At 41.9% G+C, this 23,577-nt stretch overlaps 1 protein-coding gene across 1 annotated transcript; it reads left to right on the top strand.

The window, feature by feature from the left end:
• Window positions 1-248: 248 nt before the first annotated feature.
• LOC308116014 (NACHT, LRR and PYD domains-containing protein 12-like) lies at window positions 249-23,577 on the top strand. Its single transcript, XM_080473964.1, has 18 exons — window positions 249-343; window positions 1,759-1,893; window positions 3,617-3,813; window positions 3,963-6,057; window positions 6,680-6,853; window positions 6,930-7,103; window positions 8,115-8,288; window positions 8,382-8,555; window positions 8,663-8,821; window positions 9,202-9,348; window positions 10,489-10,541; window positions 11,554-11,678; window positions 11,873-11,919; window positions 12,293-12,510; window positions 15,088-15,356; window positions 18,911-19,024; window positions 21,198-21,342; window positions 21,814-23,577. Exons 2-18 carry the CDS (start codon window positions 1,778-1,780, stop codon window positions 22,116-22,118), a joined length of 4,686 nt encoding a protein of 1,561 aa, XP_080330090.1. The 5' UTR covers window positions 249-343; window positions 1,759-1,777; the 3' UTR covers window positions 22,119-23,577.

Raw genomic sequence — 23,577 nt, 5'->3', positions numbered from 1 at the left:
TCATCATCACATTCAGCACAAAGCCAGATAACGAGCTGCTCATTGCAATCAGCTGTGTTGAAGCTGGGAGACATGCAAAACGTGCAGGGCTGCGGCCCTCGAGGCCTGGAGTTCGACACGTGTGTTCTAGACCATCTCAGATCCATGGGGCTGTACAATAAAATATAGAGGACTCGCAATGGAATTTATCTAATAACCAGCAGATGGCAACAATACGCCAGTGTTGTGTCTCGTCTACCAAAGAAGAAGAAGAAGAAGAAGAAGAAGACCCCGGCGGAGCGGAAGCCGACGTCTCAGAGCGGCGCCAAATACAAAAACCTGCAAAGCCCCGTAGGACATGAAGGTAATAACTCCATATCCTAACGATATGCTCACTGTCTGAATAGATATTACAGGATAACAACGTCTTGTACAAGATAAATGCAAATTACGGGTAACTTTGGCTTCTTGCCTACAATCTCAACCTGCGGGGCTTTTTTTTAATTTTCTCTGCTGTCAAGTTATCTCATTCAGAGGAAATCATTCCAGGAACTTTTACTCCTGAAATGTCAGATATTGGGACTGTCATGTCTACAAAACCTTTACAACTTCTTCGGAAGCACAAGGCTCTCAAAACGAGAGGTTTTCATTGTGCTCCTGCGCTGTCGTGAACACGGAAGCGTAAACACACCTTTTACCTTGAGTGGTTAGCCGCTCGCGGGACAAGCATGATATTTAAACCCCATGTCATTTACAAATGATCCTGTTTTTCATTTGAAATCCCCGAGCTAGATTGCTCTGGGGCGTGGATGTTTATATACGGTTCTAAAATGCTTTTTAATTTTTATTCTTCATGTGAGCAAAGGACTGCTATGCTATGGCTATGCTAGAGCAAAGCTATGACGTCCACAGACGTCATAGCTTTTGTTTCTGCGTTAAATCTTTTGTTTCTGCGTTATCGATTTGAAGGATTTCAAAGTATATTCCACACATTTGGAAGGACTATTAAGTATATTTGACTGAAAAAACACAAGCTATATTTTGCATTATGAAACAGTCTTTACCGAACATGACAGTAGATGTGTATATATACACAGTAGGCCTAGATGTGGGGCTGACCACTGACATGACATGAGCTGGCAGGCCAGCTTCATATACAGAAGTGATGGATAAGCGCTTTTTGAGCACATCTGAGGTGTGAGGGAGGTGTGATAAGCTAAATTTGAGCAATTCTCAAGAGAAACAAAGCCATGTGATACTATATTAAATATATATGGACATATACTAGATATATGAAAAAATATATAAAATATCAATTAGAAATAACATGTAAAATAAATAATATGTAAAAGTACATTGTACGGGATATCTTTTTCCCCCAAAATTCTGAAATCTCATCCATAGACAAGTTGTCCTCTGAGGGGGCTGTCTGTGGACGAGTTGTCCAGCGTTGCAGTTTTGTGGAGAAGTTGTCCTACAATCATGCTATGGCTATAATAATCTCACATGCACTCTCGTGAGAGAAAGTTGTGGTATGAAAAAAGGGTCAAGCCCTCCTTGAAACCTTGAAACAAAATTAAACCAAGCACAGCTGCTGTGAGTGAAGGAAAGAGCAAACAAAGTCCAGTGCACAAAGATTACACATTTGTATTTATTTCAAATCACGTTGCTATCTTGATTCTCCATAACGTTGGTAACATGTTGCCCGAGCTTCACGCCTTTGATGTATTAGGAAGCTAACCTGATGTTGATTATTACATTACGTGTGTCATCCTCCAGACTCAGTGAGGACCAGAAGATGAGTGATATGGAGGAAGAGGATTTTGTTGGAGAGCCTGGATTCCCATCATCCAGTAGGAGGTCCACATACAAACCTCCAGACCCTGGTGAGGAACCTGGCTGCTCAGCCTTAAAGTAAGTCACATGCTCACAACCTTGATGGTGTCAGGTGTGGTTTGTTATGCTATCATTGTCAGAGAATGAGTATTAATGTTATACTGTAAAATTGTGTTTCTGTTTATGATAGTGTCCTGAATTTTAAGTGGTATGGAAGGTAAAGAAGGGGTCATTTGAAAAGTGATTTTGGCCTCTTAAAAACAAATCCGACCATGATGTTTCATGTTTTCATGTTACATGACTCCTGAACTGTTATTATGACTATAGTTCAAATAGTTAACTTGTATGGCTTCCTCTATTTGGATGGCAGAGCTGTGAAGATAAAAAGCGCACGGTCATGTAAAGAAAATCCCACATGGCGCCTCAGGAAGACAACAAACACAAACTCTCATAGTTCAGCTTTTTCTGTAGTTTTTTTTAAAGGTTAAATCCTAATTTTAAACCTTTCAAATCTGATAAATTATTGAAGATTTGTGTAATTATTGGGAACATTAAGATTTTCTCACATAACTTGTGAGGGCGGGGCTCTCATTTCTCTGTTTTGATATGGAAACATAATTAGGAAATTATACAAGAGATAGTTAATTTGAAGATGCTGGATCAGAACAGATTGGATTTTTAGGTTAGCACAATAAAGCCGTGGTTCCACTGCGCAGTACGTGCCGGAGCGGGGGGGTACAGTACAGTACGGCAATGCGCACCCAGACTCAACTCTGTCGTGCGGTCCCACCACAGAAAGTATGGTTAAAATGTAGGCGGGGTTGTGAACGTTGCTGGGACGCGTCAAGCGAAGAACACAGAAATGGCCAGCGGCGGCCGGCTTTACAACTCCGCGGCCGTCGGAGTCCTTCTCTTCAGCAGCGTCTGCTGAATCTCCTCTCTTGTTACTGAGAGGAGCGTCTGCACATCGGTGAAGGACCGCCATGTTGTGTCGTGCGGCAACGTTTCAATAAACCCAGTTAACAAAACAACCAGTGAGCGCAAAGTAGTGTATCTAAACGACAACTTAGGGTTTACGGCCGATTAAATATTTAAATATTGCATGCAACTTCAGAGTGGCGATCGTCACTACCAATCAGCACATGGCTGCGTTGTTCCTCGGAGCTAGGTACCTCAACGGAGAGGTGGCGGAAAATTGTAGCCAGTGGTCACGGGTTCTTTCGGTACCATCCACAACTTTTTCACAACTTGGAAACCGCAGGAAGTGGACCGGCATAGTGCAATCCCACTGACTGACATCCTGCACTGTTTTTTAAGGCAGTGCCATCTACCTTAAAAAAAGTATACATAATAGTTGAAGTACATGATTTACTGTTGGAAAAAGGATAATCACTCTGCCGCTCCGCTTGCTGCGGTTTCTCGGTAGGTGTGGCTATAAGAAATCAGTGCAGGACCTTACTCTGCTGTCCCCGGGTATGCAGAGACACCCTTCTCGGGTTTTACAGGATAATATCCAATGAATGCAGTCATTATTTAGATTATTTGGTTTGAGCGATTCTATACCAATCTTCGACGGGCTGGATTAAGAAGATCAACAAGGTGGATGTGGCCTGCGGGCCGTAGTTTTCCCACTCCTGTTCTAAAGCCATTTATTTCAATAAACGATGCATGTACAAGGAGTCTTCTTCGAAAACATTCAGAGTGCAGTTTGTCTGTGAACCGTTCTGAAAATAATGGCCTAGAAGATTTTTAAATTATGGATGTGTGTTGAATTTAAAATGAAATGTTCTCATCATAACAGAGGGAAGAGGAGTTGTGTTTCTGAGGAGGCGTCGCTCCGGTGCTGTGCTTTGTGTCATGGCGTCTTGAAGAACCCTGTCTCCACTGTCTGCCAACACTGGCTCTGCACAGAGTGCTTCACCTTACTCCAGAATCAGTCTGCTTCATCAGGACACTTCGTCTGTCCCCAGTGTGGAAAAAAATCCCAAACAGGATCTGGTATGTTGGTAATATTTCAACAGTTCTGATTCAGTTTTCATCCTTCCGTTACATGAATATGTTCATATTTAGATGAGTAAAGCCAACATGCCATTTTTTAAATTTTTTTTAAATAGTTTCATGATATTTATGTGTTTCTTGTCTTTCAGATGATTACCATCTGCTGAGTGTTTTACATGAACATAAGAACAGTCTGAGACAAAGATATCGCTATGTAATTGAAGGAGCAGATAAAACGAGTAGATCGCTCACTGACAGGATCTACACTGAAGTCTATGTCATCGAAGGGCCAAGAGAAGAAGTTGATACCCAACATGAAGTCGGGCAGCTTGAGACAGTTTTCATGAGGAGGAACCTCCATCAGGCTCCAGTGAAGCACAATGACCTCTTTAAAGACTTACACAACCAACCCATCACAGTGGTTCTCACGAATGGCGTCGCTGGCATCGGAAAAACGTTCTTGGTGCAGAAGTTCACCCTTGACTGGGCAAAAGGTTTGAAGAACCAGGATATCGATGTGGTGATTCCGTTGTCGTTCAGGGAGCTGAACCTGATCCAACATGAGCAGCACAGTCTCGTCACACTGCTTCATACTTTCTATCCAACACTGCAGAGGGTCGCGCCAGAGAAGCTGTCGTGCTGTCAGCTGTTGGTCATCCTGGACGGCCTGGATGAAAGCAGACTTTCACTGGATTTCAACTGTATTGAGGTTGTGAACGATGTCACACAGAAGTCGTCAGTCAATGTGCTGCTGACAAACCTCATCAAGGGGAATTTGCTCCCATCAGCTCGAATATGGATCACTTCCCGACCTGTAGGAGCAAGTCTGATTCCTCCCTCACGTGTTGACAGAGTAACAGAGCTACAAGGCTTCACTGATGCTCAGATAGAGGAGTATTTTAGGAGGAGATTCCCTGAGGAAGGGCTGGCAGTCACAATATGTCAGCACATTAAGAAATTCAGCAGTCTCCACATCATGTGTAGAGTCCCAATCTTCTGCTGGATCACGGCTACAGTTTTGAAGCACATGTTGAGTCCAGATCAGACAGGAGAACTGCTGCCCAAAACAACTACTGACCTGTATTCAAGTTTTTTGTTTGTTCAAATAAAAAAGAAGAGTCTCAAGTATGCTGAGGGAACCGAGGCGAATCCACAGGAGCTGATGAAGACTAACAAGGACGTTCTTCTGAAGCTGGGTAGGCTGGCGTTTGAACATCTGGAGAAAGGAAACATCTTGTTCTATGAAGAGGACCTGGAGCAGGTTGGGCTGGATGTGAATGAGGCTTTTGTGCAATCTGGACTTTGTACACAGATCTTCAAGAGAGAGTGCGTGTTATTCCAAAAGCCTGTTTATTCCTTCCTTCATCTGAGCATCCAGGAGTTTCTGGCTGCAGTCTACATGTTCCACTGTTACACCACCAACAACACCAAGGTCCTGAAACACTTCCTGGACCAACACAATGATGAGTCTTTCATTGATGATAATGACAGTGATGACGGTGACGATGATGAAGATGATGGTGAAGAAGATGACGGCGATGACAAAGATGGCAGTGACGACGGTGAAGAAGATGGCGATGATGACAAAGACGGCGGTGAAGAATATGATGGTGACGAAGATGGCGGTGATGACAGTGACGAAGATGGCAGTGACAACAGTGACGAAGATGGCAGTGACGACAGTGACGAAGATGGCGGCGACGACAGTGACGAAGATTATCGTGATGACAGTAACGGCGATGAAGATGGTGATGAAGATGAAAATGAATACCACCAATTAACTCTGGACAGTTTTCTGAAGAAAGCCTTGGAGAAATCTCTTCAGGCTAAAAATGGTCATCTGGATCTTCTTGTTCGCTTCCTTCATGGCCTCTGTCTGGAGTCCAACCAAAGACTGTTGGGGGGCCTGCTGGGTCGGACGGATCACAGCCCAGAGGTCATCCAGAGAGTTCTCAAGAACTTGAAGAACATGAACATCAATGATGACAATCCCGACAGAAGCATCAACATCTTCCACTGCTTGCTGGAGATGAACGACTTCTCAATACTTGAGAAGGTCCAAGAGTTCCTGAAGTCGGAGAACCGATCGGGGGAGAGACTCAGTGCGATCCACTGTTCAGCAGTGGCCTACATGCTGCTGATGTCAGAGGAGGTCCTGGATGAGTTAAACCTGAAGACATACAGAACATCCATAGAAGGGAAACACCGGCTGATTCCTGCTGTGAGGAACTGCAGAAACGCTCGGTGGGTGCGCTTGTAGTCGATGGGAGTCACTTTCAGAATTGTTTTAAAAAAGAAAAAAAAAAGTTAATCTTTCTTAAAAAAAAAAAAAAAAAAGAGGCTCAGCTTTTAGGATCCCTCTCGTTATCCAGAAACAGTAACTACAGTTTAGGGCAAAATTTAATGATGTTGAAATTTATTGTAAAACTGACGTCCCTCATTAATTGCATTTATAGCCAAGATTGATTTGACATCCACATATAAATCATGACACCATCTCTATATGACTGTAATTCTGCCGGCTTCTTTGACCTGTGCATTTCTTTGAACATTTTATTTTTTTATTAGAATTGAGAATACTTGTATAATAGTAGTATTCTACAGCCTTACAATGGTAATATATGGTTCAGGTTCAGGTAATGGTTAGCTTTGGTAGTGGATGTTGGATAAGTGCAGTGGGACACTTCACTGCTGCATCACTAACAACTAAAACAACTTTCTGTATAGCTTCATATTGACACATTCCTCAGATTCAGTCGGAAATGGAAAATGTTGCAGACATGAATGATTGTGGACCTGTTGGACCTTGAGGGCCCACCTCTGACCTTGAAAGTAAAAAAATCTGATGTTGCTCTGTTTAACACAGACTTTCAGGCAGTGAACTGACAGACGTTCACTGCAGCGTTGTGGCCACGGCTTTGAACTCAGACCCGTCCCGCCTCAGAGAGCTTGACCTCAGCGGGAATTATCTGGAGTCTTCGGGAATGTCGCGACTGTCCGGTGGACTGGGGAGTTCCAACTGCAAGCTGGAGGCTCTGTGGTCAGTGGACACGTTCACAGCTCATTCAACTTTTATTTAGAACATTCCTCATGCAATATTTCTTTTGTAATTACAGGCTTCTTGAATGTGAAATAACAGCAACTGGTTGCTCCTTCCTGGGTTCAGCTCTGCAGAGCAACCCCTCCTATCTAAAAACTCTCGACCTGAGTGAGAATGTCTTGAAAGATACAGGAGTGAAATGTCTTGAGGAATTCCTTAAGAGTCCACGGTGCATACTGGAGAGTTTGAGGTACAACCATCTCATGAATACACAACTGTCCTGCTACATGTACATATAAGAATACACTTTTGAGTTTGTGTCCAGATCTCACAACAAAGACAAACTTGATTTTCTCGTGGCCTGATCGTTGAGCGTCCAACTGAGCCAATATTCTGTCAACCTGAACAGAAAGAACACAAACGGCAGCAGTACAATGCACTAGTCAGCTGTTCTGAACGAACAGCTATTTCTTATTAGTAATTATGACATTTCAACTGGAAACACAACATGTTTATAACCTCAAACACAAAAATGTTGAAACTGTAAATAATGTGGATGATCATAGGATGAACTGCTAATCTCATGAACCAACTATTTATTCCTAATGAAGTGTCAATAAACCCTTTTACTGTTTCATGAACAATATGAGTTCATTTGGGCTTTTATGGCAGCAATAGGGTCGTGACCACAGGGTCATGTTCACCGTTGTCACTCTTTCACAGCACGAGTAGAAGTTCTTAAGTTTGGGTTCAAATACAGTTACAGTATTTGGAATTACATTAAATTATGTTTTTCTCCCTGCTGTTCATTTACCTGAACATATTTTTTTCATCACACATTTTTAAAAACCAAACTGTCTATCACTGCTAAAAAAAAAGGATTTCCTTTGGAAAAATCTTTTACACCACCATCCATTTTTTTAGATGTTATATTTGAGGCTTCGGTCATGTGGGCCTTAAGAAAGCAGAGCAGTTTTTCACTTTTTTGGTGTTTCATTTATTTCTATGTTTTAGTTTTTGTCCGTTTCACTGCAGGTTGGATGTTAACAGGTTTGGGGTGAAGTTTAATTGATGACGTCAGACACAATCAGCTGTAGACATTACATGTTTTTGATTTGACTTCACACTCTTTTGCATCTGAAAGACTCTGGCTCTCTGTTTTTCTGCGTCTGGAACTGAAACACCTGCATTGTCAGCTGCACCTGCTGGACATTAGAGTTGATCAGATGGAGTTGAACGATGTACATTTTGTTTCATTCAGCCTGAGGTGCTGCAGTCTGTCAGAGGACAGCTGTGATACGCTGGTCACAGCTCTGCAGTCCAATCCCTCTCGTCTGAAATACTTGGACCTGAGTAACAACAATCTGAAGGACGTAGGAGTGAGGAAGTTGTTTGGTTTCCTGGATGATCCACGCTCTTCACTGGAGACTGTAAAGTAAGAGATCTGGTTCTTCTTTCTGAAACCTCATTTGTAAATTGAAATAAGCAGTGCCCCTCCCCCCTTGTTAATTGTTATCTTTTTGTGCAGGTTGGCAAAGTGCCAGGCCACACATGAAAGCTGTCTTTTTGTGGCCAAAGTTTTGAAATCCACCTTTTCCCACCTGAGAGATCTGGACCTCAGCAAAAACAAGCTGAAAGATTTCGGCTTGAAGCTTTTGTGTGTTGGACTAAAGAGTTCCCACTGTCGACTGGAGAAACTGAGGTAGGCTGCTCTCGTCTGTATTTACAACAGATCAGCGTTCTGGGTATGGACTATTACTACCTTGTGTGCAATAATAATGTAATTTTCTTTCTGTCCTGTGACTGCAGCCTCAATAAATGCAACATTTTAGATGACAGCTTTCTGGTCTCAGCTTTAACGTCTAACCCATCTCATCTGGGATATCTGGACCTCAGAGAAAATTACCTGCAGGGCTCAGAAGTGACGGACTTTGTGAAGAATATGTGCTATGAACTGCACACTCTGAGGTCAGTCGAAAGGAAATTAGAAATGTTGTAGGCAAGATAAAATGTTGGGCTCTTTTATTGACATCAGTGAATGCTTTGTGCTCGGACATGCTTTGTCAACTGTGGGATCTAAATAATAATAGCAATAAAAGTGTCTCTTTAAAATCTTTATCATGGCTTCCTCAACAGCAATTTCTACTCTCTCAAATCTGTGGAATGGTGTGTGTGTGTGTGTGTGTGTGTGTGTGTGTGTGTGTGTGTGTGTGTGTGTGTGTGTGTGTGTGTGTGTGTGTGTGTGTGTGTGTGTGTGTGTGTGTGTGTGTGTGTGTGTGTGTGTGTGTGTGTGTGTGTGTGTGTGTGTGTGTGTGTGTGTGTGTGTGTGTGTGTGTGTGTGTGTGTAGGATCTTCGATAACGATGGTTCACCTCTTCACTTGCGTAACAAGCGTAAGCTGAGTGATCTTGTGCAGAAAGGGGAGGATGGACAGCCTCCAGCACCCGGTGGAATCCACTTCAAAGAAAATGATGAGTCTGGACCATCAGACATTCAGTAAAGCTTTTTATTTCCAGTTGCAAAGCATGTTCCCATCTGTCTGTTTGCTACTGAAATTCACGAGAAGAGCTAAGGACCTTGCTCTTTTGAAATAATCTGATACAGTAAATATATTGGGATGTCCCGGTAAACGTATATACTGTATGCTACCTGGTGGTACCGAATTATTGGCAGTAGCAGAGGGAAATCGTATAAAGTCTGAATATTTGAAGTCTCCCTATGCTGATTGGATAACTCGAAAGGCCTATAACTCCTCCTCGATAGAAGAAAACCCAAACTATCCTAGATTTCTCTTCAGTTCTAAAGCCAGACTGACTATATGACAGTAATGACTTTGTAAACTTCTTTTGACAAAATTCTAACTATTAGGGATCAAATTAAAGACTCACTGCCCAATGCCAACAACTGGCCTACTAGATCTAATCCCCACTAAACTGTTTAAAGACATTTTCCCTGTGATTAGTACATCAATAATAGAACAGATCAACCTATCTCTAATAACAGGATATGTACCACAAGCCTTTAAGGTTGCTGTTGTTAAACATCTTAAAAAACCCAACCTTGACCCAGGTGTCTTAGCAAGTTACAGGCCGATATCCAACCTTCCTTTTATTTCTAAAATCCTAGAAAAAGTGGTTGCAAGTCAGGTATATTACCATTTAAACAAAATGACCTGTATGAGTCTTTCCAGTCAGGTTTTAGATTCATCATAGCACAGAGATGCTGTGGTCAAAGTTACTAATGATCTTCTCATGGCCTCAGACAAAGGACTGGTCTCTGTTCTGGTCCTGTTAGACCTCAGAGCTGCATTGACACTATTGATCAGAACATCCTATTACAGAGGCTAGAACACATCATCGGGCTTAAAGGTACAGCACTAAATTGGTTCCAATCATATTTACCAGACAGGTTCCACTTCGTCCATGTTCACGATGACTCTTCAGTCCAGACTGAAGTTAAACATGGAGTTCCACAGGGTTCTGTCTTAGGTCCTATACTTTTTACTTGATACATGCTTCTTGTAGGAAATATTATTAGGAAATACTCCATTAAATTCCATTGTTATGCAGGTGACACACAAATCTATCTATGAAACCAGACGATACTAATAACTGTTCTTTTTGGTCTCTCCTACAGATTTGATCACGGAGAACGAGGACTTGCATCTGGCATACATCAGGAATGTGATGGTGTGTGCTTGTTCAGAAGTTTAGATTGGGACTTTTCAGCCCTTGTGAAGTATTCTGCTTTGACTGTTCCCCCTTAGTTTTCCCTTTGCACCCTAAAGCATTGTGTGACGAAATTAAAGTTTATTTTCTATCAGTAACTTCAAGTGAAAATCAACATTTTGTATGCATTTTCTTGTAATTTAAAAAAAAAAAACTGAAATCACTCCACACCAAAGTATTTAGATCTCGATTGTAGAATAGCACACAAACTAATTACAAGCAAACACACTTTACTGTATTCTTAAGTGGGTATTGAGATGGCTGTTTTTTGGTGTGTCCTTCTTCCTCAAGCTTCTTGAGGCAGAATAGTGATCTTCTATAAGGACCTCTGTTCTTTACAAAGTGAGAATATCTGCTCCTGAAATATCGACTGCAGAGCATGATGCTGCCGCTGCCATGCTTCTTCTTGACTGTGAGGCATTAACAACTCTTCAGCAGCATCGACAGTATTGAAACTGATTGTAAAAACCCATTCAGCAGAAATTACAACCAAGGACATAATTCTACATGTAGTTAATATGTGAGGCATTTCATTAAGGTTTTTTTATTCTACTTTATTGCCAACTGATTGGTTGGCAAGAAAACCTGAGGATATAATTCATATTAACGTTCACTGCTTGCTACGCTCGTCTGACAATTTTCATTTCTGCTCCTCGTCATCCCAACTTAATGTTGGTATAGATGGTAAATGAACAAACTGCAGCTTGAGCTGGTGCAGCCTTGAAGCAGTGGCACACACATTGTTTAGTTTGACTTTTCACCTTGTTGTAGTATTGACTTAAATTTAGCTTTGAACTTGACTTTGCTTGGTATTTAAGGAGTTGCCATTGGGTGACAATTGTAAATTATAAAAAAGAAAAAGAAAAGTGGTGAAGGCTGGAAGTTAAGCTTAAATGGACAAAATCACTGTTCCAGTCAAGAGTGAGAGGGTGAGTTTGCTTTTCAGTCTGATTACTCTATTTATCCTCTCCAGCAAGCACAGACGATGAGGACATAAATCGGGGTAGGCTGGGAAGCGATGATCCCTATGATCCAGAGTCGTTGAGCCAGCAGCAGCTCGAGTGTCCAAAAGCCGTGACTGAGCCGCACTATCTGGAGGTAAATGCAAATATCACCACGGAAATATCATTTGTAGCCCATCTGCCACCTGTACCAATCGACTTATTATATCCATTGGAATCACTTTAGACATTATTGATTTCCATCTGGATCATTACAGCTTTTGGCTTCAAAGATGGATATACCATATCTCTGAATGTTTGAATAATATTTTCTGTCTTTGTGTGTTTCAGAATGTCAGAACTGAGCTGTGGTTCATGTCTCCAAAGGTTTTCTACAGGTAACCAAATCACAAACTGGAAAGACACTTAAATGTTTTATCCTGCTCTTCTCTTTGACAGCTGTCTCTTAAACTGACCGTCCAATGTGGACTCAATAAGTAGGACTAGTAGTCCTCCCATAGGGATGATCAGCACATCATGCTGTTGATTATGTACAGTAAGGCTGATTTTAAGTTTAGCTCATCTTTCCAAGTCCTGTTAGTCCATCACCTTCAGTTGTAACATCCCTGTACCTTCCACACCAGTTTCAGGCTTTGCACATCATAAATGAAAATTATATTAGTTCAAATAGACTCTGTTAACTTCAATGAATACATACTGGAGTCAACGGGTGAGGTATTTGTTTGTCATCACCTCTTCTGTGTCCCACAGTCTGGAGTGTCCTGGTCCTGGTCAGTTTGTGTGTGATCAGACTGGACTGAAGTTCGTCGTGTCTCAGGAGACCCACCTGCTGTACAATGTAGTCCAGTGGGACCAGGAACGTCTGGAGTCTGCTGGCTTGAGAGCTGCAGGGCCGCTTTTCAACATTGAATGCTCTGACAAAGCTGCAGTGTATGAGCTCCACCTCCCTCATTGTCAAACACAAGATGGTGAGTAATGTGGAAAAGTCATAAAAATAGTTGATTGTAGCTGATTAAAAGTAAGGATTTTTCTTTTAGTGCAGGACTCTTTTCTGATCAACTTTGAAACCAGTGCCCGTTTTCACAAAGCATCCTAAGGCTAAAAGTAGCTCTGAGTGACGTCACTTTTTTTTTTTAAACAAAAGTGTTTAATCTTATTTCAAGCTTTACAAATTATCTTCACTCATATTACAACATTTATAAAGCTGTAGTGCAGTATCATTTAAACAAATAAACAAAACAACAAACTCTTCAGCAGATAGTCATTTAACCAATGGCAAATAGATAAATGGTAATAGAAAAATTTAAACCAAAAAAAATGTAATCATACTTGTAGTGATGGAGCATGGTCAGAACACTTGTACAAAAATCAGGCATTGGTATTATGGGTCCAAAACATTTATGTCAGTCCAAAACAGGCAACAGCCGGGTTCCACCTTTTCTTGAATAAGTCAATAGTCAAATTGAGGCTTGCTGTTATTTTCACTTCAATGAGTCTCTCCTTCCACTGACCGACTGTAGGGGGCAGCGGATTCAACCACTGCAATCATCTTCTTAAAGGCCTCTTTATACTCCATAAGAAGACGAAAGTTCGGCAGTGTGGGGTCCTGCCAAACAAAATGACATCAAATTTGTTTCGCCTGGCCGAACTATGTGGGTGCCACACTGCCGAAACTTCTGTGCTGCGCATGCGTGTCCGACATTTTAACGAGCTGCGGCGCTCGTACAGTAGCGCTGTTACAAGCTAAATATGATTAAAATATGACAGATAGTCATGAGCGAACTGGAACATGCATGCGCAGCACACGGCAGTGCAGAAGTTTCGGCAGTGCGGCTCCCACATAGTTCGGCCAGGGCGGTTGGCACAGCCCAAACAAATTTCTTCGGCCAGAAGGAGCTGGAAGAAGGAAATTACGTCATTTTGTTCGACAGGACCCCGCACTGCCGAACTTTCGTCTTGTTCTTATGGAGGATGAAGGGGCCTTCTGCCACCAACACCAGTATTCTAAATAAGTACAGGTTTGACTTATTTAAATAATCTGGGGGGAGCACTCCAAAGACAAAAGTCAGCAGGTCACTTTCAATGTAGGTGTGTAAGATTTTTGAAATTTCAACCCTAATTTCCCAATCCCCAAAAATGTGTGTGTGGTCTCCAACTTGACCACAGAGTCTCCAGCATTGGTTTGTTGTATTTGTATCAAATTTTGAAATTATAAAAGGAGTTTTAAAATATCTAGTATTTACTTTCATGCAAATTCCTTCCACGTTTGACTGCTGGTCAATTTCGGCCCATTTCCCAAATGTGGTCTTCAATCACATTGTTCATCTCCAGTTCCCACTTTCCCTTCGTCTCCAGAGAGCCCCCCTCCACACTTTCCTGCAGACATTTATATAGGTTTGACACCACTCTTTCGCATTCTTGTTTCTCCAACCGAGCCAATAACCGTGACCCTCCGTTAGCTTCGCATCTTTGTTTAGCCATTAAGCTAATGCCCTTTCCTGCCGAAGGCCTCTGTCTTCCACATTACTCACTCGGGATTCTGCGGTAGACATTCTTTGCTCCAGATCGTCAATTCTTTGGGCAATATCTCCCATTGATGTCTCCATCCGCGTTTGAGACTCTCTTATGTTAATTCGAGTCTCCGGGATTCTTGCAGAACTGTCGGAGTTCAGCTAGCATCGGCGACTCATTGACGTCATCCGTGTTCGCCAGGCGAGCCTCCAGGGTTAGCTGCTTTTGACTCGCCTTCGGGTCTTCCTTTTTACCGGCTTGGGTGTCCTTTTTGCTGTTCTCAGGTTTGAACTCATGGTCGCAATCGATCACCACTGTGCTTTGGTGGTCTGTGACTTTTAGTGAGCTAAAAAGGCAATTTAAACTTTATTTCGGGCGAAGCACCTTACTAGGCATCCAAGCAGGGCGTGACCGGAAATGGAAGTCGTGATGTCACTCTTTAAAAAAATTAATATATATAGAATTCCTCGAAATTTAAGATTTATTCTTAGAATTTTCTCTTACTAAGATAAACATAATTCACAAAGCATCTTAAGCCCTAAGAAAGTTCCTTAAGTGGAAAACTGCTAAAAGTAGTGAGGAGGACATTAAAGAAGCCTACAAGTTTCTCAAACAGACAAGATGATGGAAAGACAAAGAGAAAGGAAAGATGTGTTTATATTTTTGTTCCGTATGTGTGTGAGCGATTATTGCCATAGGCACTAATGCAACCCTTTATCACAGATTTTCAATATTGTCTTCATGCATTGGAAATTTATTATGGCCTTGATAGATTGTGTTCTCATTTTATGTTTTTTTAATGATAAAAACATACCAATAAGAATAAATTAATAATCTCTCACAGACTCCCTACTAGTGAATTTGATGAGTTGCATGACCTGATTAGTTGGGTACAGGGGTTCTTACTGGAGCCACCAGGAGGCCATGTTTTCACTTTAAGTTTAACTTTGATTGTTTATGATTGATTTAATTATCTTGATCTGAATGATATTGTATTGATCCTGCTCTTAGTGAGGATTTCTGTGTTTTTACAGCTCCCAGTCTTGAGCTCAACTGTGTTCACAAGACTGAAGACAACTTTGAAGTCATCAGGCCATGGAAGGTCACAGACACTCATGTGATTGTCAGAGTCCCTCATCTATCGCTTTTTGGTCTGGTTGAGTGTTTCCAGAACCTGTGGAATAAATGGAAGAGGAAACCAGTTCGGAGCCAGGTTTTACTGTTCCACCGACCACCAAATCCAAAGGCGCGGAAGAAAATCCTCAATGTATTTCTGCTGCCAAGCAATATCCTTCTGGGAGATGTAAGTGTTTCGGCTGGATTTAATCAATTCAGTTTGATTTCATTTTTATAGCAACAAATACAACACAGCCATTCCAAGGCACTTTCACAGAGAAAAACCAACAATTCCAAATGAGCAAGCATTAAAAAAAGAAAAGTGAACAAACACTTTTATCAAGAGGAAACCTACAGAACCAGGCTCAGAGGTGGAAACTTTCTGCTGTTGTCGTTGGAGTTGGGGGACTGAAGGAGAGAAACGGGAAAGAACAGGGACAGAGTTACACACAAGGCGATATCAGATGATGAGCAGTGTAACAAACAGCCAGTTTGTTCCGCACGTGATCACTGGCAGCACTTTAGATATTCACAAAGCACTTGAACACACAGAGACTGCACACGGTGGTCACTTTAGAAGTTTTTAATGAAGCTTTTGTTGTTGACATGGGTCCTCCGAGGGTGTTACCTGTCAGACGGCCCCTGTGAAGGCAACAAGACAATTATTATTATTGAGCGTGGTGTAATATATGTGTATATGAGAGTAGCCGAGTCCTGTAGGTGTTGATGCGTACGTGCTGAATATTTTAAAAGGTCGTATTGTACAACGTTTCACCTTTTTCACATGGTCTCGTTGGTCCACAACATTGTAGTTAAAGTTTATTGCCCCAAATGCAGCTTTTCCTTGATTTTCCTCCATTTGAATATTGGATCATAGGAGCTGCATTCACAATCTGCTGTGTCTGTGTGAGCTGGACTGGCTCCGCCCACACATGCCCATCTTAGGAAGAGGAGGAAGTACTTCCTCTTGTGGTGCCATGTGCCAGAGCAGAGCTGTCTAATTGTGGGAGGAGTCAAAGGGAGGGCCTACCTTGATTCGGATTGGCTAAACCCCCGATGACACTATATAGGGTTTGATTTCTGATTGGCTGGTTGGAGCAATACACTTTTTAAAAGTTGAAACAAGCCAGGGAGAGAGAGGACAGACTGTCTTCACTTCTGGGACGTCATTCCATGGGGACGATTGTTACTGTTGGAAAACTATTAGAAAGTGAACTTTGCATAATTTGAGCCCTTTAAGGTGTGAGTTGAAAGTTTTTAACTCAAGTTCTCATCTTGTGTTCAGGGCGGTGTCTCGGCAAAAGATTCCCCCAGGGAACAGACCCCTTTAAAGTGGTTCCGGGCTGAACCAACAGGAGGAGCATGTTAGGGTGCTGCATGGAGTTTTAGTGTAGTTTAGGATTTAGTTTAAGTGTTTGTTTTGAGGTTTATTTGTTAATATATGGTTTCTTTTCTTTGGTTATGGTTTTTAATTGTACGATTTTGACTTACTTTTATGATACTAATGTTACCTTTTATTACCCATGGAGTTTTTAATGGTTTGATCCAAATGAGTGGAATGTATTTAAGGCACCAGGCAAGATCATTCAAGGTTCTGCTGCTGGAGAAACCACGCTCCTGTTAAACCTCTAATGCACTTTGCATTTCAAAATTTTTACACTTTGGAAAATAAAAACAAAAAGACATGGACCACCGAAGAAAGATGCTTCTGTCAGATCCTGTTGCGGCTCTCAGGGCCACATTGAGGTACCAAAGGGTCACAAGCAGAGAGAGACAAATGTTGGTGACAGTGAAGCAGGGACAGTGAGAAAGGAAAGAGGCTCGGTGCAGTAACAGCCTCCCAGCAGTCTAAACCTACAGCAGTGTTGTGTACTCTGAACACAGGGCACCAGTGATGTCGGGATTTCTTATCTCATAAAGAACATCATTTATGTTGGGTTTGGCTATCGATAACGATTGATAATTATCAAAGACAGTTATTGATTTTAATAAAAATGTAATCTGATCTGTATCAGGTACCTCGGGAGCACCACCTGTTTAACAGGAAATGACAGCCAATTCAGTGATATCTAGGGATGAGAATCGAAAACCGGTTCTGACTTAGAACCGGTTCCAATTGATCAATTCCATCGGAATCGTACACCTTATATGTGTTCGATTCTTCTTAACGATTCATTTCCCAGCACGACGTGAAGTCGCGTTGTGGTACGTTGCATGACGTCACACTCTGCGACGCAGAACCTCCTTCAACCAGGAGAAAAGATGGAGGAAGAAGGTCTAAAGTGGGAGACGATACACGACAAAATAATATGATCCGTTAATACATGTTCACTCACCACGTCCTGAATCCAGAGTCCACAGCCTCTCGCCTCACAACCACAAGGTCCAAGATAAAAAAGGTCTCGGTGCAAATCCCGGCAGGAGCCTTTCTGTGTGGAGTTTTCATGTTCTCTCCGGGTTCTCTCCTACTAATGAGGGACTTTTAATAAATTAACTCTGCTGTCAATCTGTCCCGTGTAGTGAATGTCTGCTCCAATGAGCCGACAGCGTAGACATATGCTAGTAGATCTTCACTATATGTGTGAGCCCCGAGTTGTCACAGTATTAAACGCTCTACTAGAGTATGTCTACTGTGTAGACATACACAATCTAGTAAAGGTCTACTACTTTATGTCTATGTATTAGATCATTTAGTGTTGAAAACCCCTTCACAAAAAGCAACAACACAATATGAAAACTCAGCATTCCCTGCAGACCGAGAGAACGAGTTCCTACTGCTACGTCACTTCCTCATTCCTCTCCAGGCTCCGCCTCCCAGAGAGGGTTAACTTGTCAACAGCACAAAATTTGAAAAAGTGTAAATTCCAGGGGGCCATCCAATGAAGGCAACTACACATTTGACAGTTCTTTTTTAAGGGAAAAATTATAATTCAAGTTTCATCTAAGGAAAAAATTAAATTGTTCCTTTTGGTGCAGAAGACTGTAAAACTACCCTTTTCCCCTCAAAACAATACTCAGGAATTGTTAGAAGAATTGATCAAATCTTATCAATTCCCACCCCTAGTAATCTACCTGTTAATTCTCCTTTTTAATAATAATAATAGAAATAAATAAATAAACATCGATAAGAGAATCGATAAAGAATTGAATCGTTAAACAGAATTGAAAATGGAATCGGAATCGGAAAAATCTTATCAATTCCCATCCCTAGTGATATCAGTCTCATAAGATATACTAAACAGTTGATTTGGATAGATCGCTCGGGTAGATTCCTGAGAGTCAGACTCCACATGTCATGACTTCATATCATGAGAACTGAAGATTAAAGTCTTGCATGATTGTCTGCCTGCCTGCTGCAGGTCTGTTAACATCACCAGCTGATTTGTATTTTGATGATTTGCTTGTATTGCATTGAGAGTTATTGGATATTTGTCATGAAATAATACAGGAGATGGGCCTGTGAGCCAGATATACGTTAATTTAATTATTTATAGCAATTATGGAATTTGTATAACAAAAGAAAACATTGATTCATATGAAAGATGACGAAACTATTGTTCGACGAACCCTCAATTAGTCTTGATGAAAAAAATCTTCCAACAGGTTGTTGTGTTAATGGTAAGCAGATATGCTTCGATGCATACATGGGACTCCATAACTTTGGCTCAGGGTTTCTTTTTTAGTTTGATTTTTTTATATCAAAACTTCACTTCCTCACTTGAACCTTTGTTTTCTCTCCAGGTGATGGCACAGCAACTGAAGGCCGAGTACATCCAGGCACCTTCCAACTGTAAACTCATCCAAGAGCAGAGTTACACTCTTTGCTGTCCGAAGGCCCTCAAAATCCAACCTTCGGTTAATATTCAATTTCTTTCTGCTCAGCTGCATGTGGATTTAAAAATTGATATGAGGCATGTGCGCCAGCAGAGTTGTAGTACTCCCTTAGAGCACAGTCTGAAATCTGCCTTTTTGCTCCTCTTCTCACCTCTTTTCTCTTTTCTCCAAGCTTCACATAAAATTTCATTGGACTTGTACTATGACCATAAAGTTTGATTGATTGATTGAGTATAGAATTTAATAAAATGTTACCAGATGGACCATTAAAGAAGGCTACAAAAGTGAAACCAGTTAAAGATGCAATGAAAGGCCTGCCACTCTAAAGTTGTAAACTTGTAGAAACCTGTAGGAACCCTGTGTGATCCTCAAGTTGGAGACCTCTGCTCCAGCTGGTTTAGTGTCCTGTCCAGGGTCCGAGGACAAACTCTGGGTCATCTCAGTTGATTGTGCCTGATAAGTGACGAGAGGAACCCTGAATCACAGGAAGCTCCTGTGTGTCCCCCCCCTTAGCTAAACATGTCACTCTGCTGTGTGATAGACATCGCACGAAGTGGCCAAAGACGACATATTGACATGACCGGCTGTTTCTGTCGGTGAATGTAAAAGAAGAGCTTGACTGTATATATATATATATATATATATATAACAGTATCTGGAGCTTGATAAATGTTTCCTCTTCTAGTCTCCAGTTTGATGCAGGAGCCACATTGCTGCTGCCGGTTTACCGATCTCAAAATCCTTCCGTCTTGAAGACATTGGCATTGACATCCAGCGCCTTCTGTTGTTTCTTTCACTTTTCCTTAAAGGAAAATCCTATTAAACAAGCCTGGCCTTTAATGACTTGTTGGTTCTAGTGCCGACTGTTGTGAACAGGGTGTGGTCCAGGACCACATTCCCAGTATATGACCGGAATCAAAAGTGAAGCTGGAGAAAAAAAACCTGTAGGGCTGAAGGCTGATTCATCCTCCATAAGAACAAGGAGAAAGTTCTGCTGTTCCAACCGTCCAGGCCGATGTATGTCAGTGCCGCACTGCCATGTGCTGCACATGCATTTTCCAGCTTGCTAATGACTACCAGTCATATTTTAATCCTGTTTAGCATGTAACCTCGCTACTTTGTGAGTCGCGAGACTCGCTAACATGTTGGTGGTTGGAGTTACATGATGCACCTGAACGCATCACTCAAAGCCAGACCAACATGGCGGCTCGGACACAAACTTTCTTATTTTTTACTGAAAAAGTTCTGTATTTCTGAAAACATTTTAAGAGAGACATAAGTTGTGCAGAGATCCCCCGGCTAGCTCAGTTGGTAGAGCATGAGACTCACAATCTCAGGGTAGAGGGTTCATGTCCCATGCCGGGCACCACCTTCCTGTGGGCTCACCACCTGCAGGAAGGTTCTTAATCAGGTGCAATGTGATCTGGGTGACGGTGCTCAGACTGACTCCCCCGCGACCTGGAAACGGATAAGCGGAAGAAAATGGATGGATGGATAAGATGTGCAGTTCGAAAGTTAAACCGCCACTTCACAGAAGTGTGGCTGGGCCTGTGCGAGGGGGCGTGGCCCGATGTTGGGGGCGTGGCCTGGTGTGAGGCAGCTTCTTTTCCGGGTATGAACTCTCCTGCTGGCTGACGTCACAACCAAACTTTTCCTGTTCTTATGGGTTCTAGTCTGCAGGGGCCTGAGGAAAGACACATTATGCCGCATTATGCCTGACTGGCTGCCTGTCAGTTTTAGAATAGATTTTAAAATTTTACTACTTGTTTTTAAAGCCTTAAATGATCTGGCCCCTCCTTGTATCAGAGATCTGCTAACTCTGTATGAGCCAGACTGTCGTCTGAGATCCTCTGGCAGGGGTCTACTAATGGTTCTAAAAACTAGGCTCATTGCTAAGGGTGACGGTCTTTGCTGTACAGGCTCCTCGGCTCTGGAACGCCCGGCCAGAGGAGCGCCGACACGCAAACTCGTTACCCTGTTTTAGATCTTGTCTTAAACTGAAATTATTTTGTGTTTGCTCTTTTCCTTCTGATCTCTGTATTTTGTTATTGTTTTTTTATTGTGGTTTTAATGTAAAAGCACTTTGTGACGATGTTTAAAAAAGTGCTACACAAATAAAGTTATTATTTTTAATAAAGAGGTTATACTTATTTATTTTGGAAAATGTTGCTAACATTGTGTTGTTGGTTTTTAGGATGTGGAATTTGACACGGAGTGCGGACCAAACTACCACCCATCATTTCAGGTCTGGCTCCCGCCAAACGCAGAAGAAGTAAGCATAACGGTCCAAGACGAGGAAAGGAGTAAGACTGTGTGGGAGCATGACGTCTCGTTAACTGGTAATCCACCTTCGGCTGACCAGAGAAAAACAACACAGCCAACTACACATTTTGTACCTGCATATGTAGCTTCGGAGCACATTTTCACAGAAATACCCACAGTACCAGCAGAGCAGTTTCTTTGAGGCATTTCTAGTTTCACTTCTGACACAAGAGCACTATGCTCACGCTGAGTAATCCTGTCACATGCCGCAGCTCATCTCTTTTCTGGAAGTCGGATCACTGCATGGAATGACACACTTGGAACTAAACTAAAAGCACTATGTGCATCATTGAAACGTTGAAAACCACCATACAGAGAACTTCTGTGTGGTTTGATGAAAACTGCTCCTGAAAGAGGATCTCATATCTCTGTATCTGCATGTCAACCTTGAGCTTAGTCAGTCGCACAAATTCTGCGTTCTATCTGAACTGGTATATAAGGTTGTTTCAAAGCTATCTAACAAGACTTTTCTTCTGCTTGTTTCTCAGATGCAATTCAAAGCGAAGAGATTTTTTCAAATCTACATCCAAAGAAGAAGCTTCGCTCAATTAGAGGACATATTGTGAAGGCAGTGAGTGACGAGAATTTAAACCAGCTGCTCGACGAACTCTTGGACAAAGAGTATATCAATGATCCAGAAAAGGAGTCTGTCTGTACGAAACCCAGACTTGCCAAGGCTCGAGAGGTGCTTGACATGGTTATACAGAAGGGAAACCGCGCTTGTTTGTGCTTTATTGATAAGCTTTGTAAGATAGATCCGCATCTTTCTGAAGATTTGAACCTAATCGGTTGAAGAAATTAAACTAATGTATGTAAGTGAGTAAGGAAATATGTAAAGAAGATGTGAGAAACACCTTCCAACACGGTGTACTGCCATACTGCCTCACACGTTAAATCAGTTTCAGGGTTGTTTAGTGCCAAGAAAAAATTATTATGACATTTCTGTCTGAAGGCAGCTGAGAAGAACAACTTCTCCTCAAATGAAACCGATGTTTATTGGTTTGATCGTGTTTGTACATTGTCTTTTTGTTTTTACTGGAAATATTTCAAGTTTCCTATTTTTATATTGTTTTACAAAATATATATTTTTTTTTTCTATGAAAAGATGGAGGGTTTTCCTTTCCACATTTGCTTCTACTTGCTCATGTGGATTTGTCGAGTTTTCTCTGTAAAAGTGCTCTGAAATAACTTGTATTCAGCGCTTCATTTATAAAGTTGAATTGAAATATTTTTTAAATTCCGTGCTGGTCGAGAGTTGAAACTGCAGTGGCTGTTTTGACACAACAAGGACAAATCCCCACTGTCACTACAGGTTCATTTTACCTTAGTGGTCAGCAGGTTTACAATCGGCCTCAGGTTGAAATTTGGTTACTTTCTATTTCTTGAAAACAAATAATGAGTTTGTGGGAATTATCAAAGAGATGCCCGTGCGCAAATCCAAAATGGCAGTGTTGCGGTGCTGCCATACTCGTTCGTGGTCGCCGCCATCTTGAAATGACGCAAATCGGACCAGTTGGGAAAACCAAGATGGCCGACAATATTGTCGCTTCCTTGCGATGGCCGCCATTTTGTTCCGACTCACTACCACAGCACCACTGTCGGTGGGAGTCAGGAGTACACACAGTCTCCACCGCGACCGTACTTCTACAGAAAACCCGCCAGTGCGGTATCAAATAATAGCGGCGCCCATACGCCGCTATATTTAAAAGGCAAAATGACGTCAGTGGCTTCATGGATCATGTTCAGTTCTAGGAAGCGCAAGTACACCGGAAGGTACATCCAGGTAGATTTTATCTGACTAAAGCTCAGAGAGTATTTATAAGGTCCAGAGCCAAGAGGATTGAAGAGGGAGAAAAACTTCATCATATGTCTTTGTGTTTTGGAGAGGTAGTGATGAGATGTTTTCTTACCTGCTGGTCACTGAAAGCAGCTTCCTCAGTTTGAGGTGCTGCTTGAGGGCAGGTGATGCTGACTGTCTCTTCCAGAGGTTCATTCTGTCTGGCTTCAGAGCTTCCATGATGATCTGATGGAGTCGAGGGTCTGTCCAAAGAGCAAAGAGAGAACATATATTCTCTCTAGAGAATAGAACCACTAACAGCACAGTTTGTTTCACTCACCTTGATCTGCTCTCTGGAGAATCCAGTCAGGATCTCCCCCCTTCAACACCTCAATCATTCTGCAGGTTAAAATCTGTTGTTAAACCAATAAAAGATGCAGCAGCAGCAAAGTTACTTTGATTAAAGTCAAAACTG

Source organism: Lipophrys pholis (genome assembly GCF_963383615.2).
Source record: "Lipophrys pholis genome assembly, chromosome: 10".
Taxonomy (NCBI): Eukaryota; Metazoa; Chordata; class Actinopteri; order Blenniiformes; family Blenniidae; genus Lipophrys; species Lipophrys pholis.
This window is presented reverse-complemented; position numbering and strand designations above follow the sequence as displayed.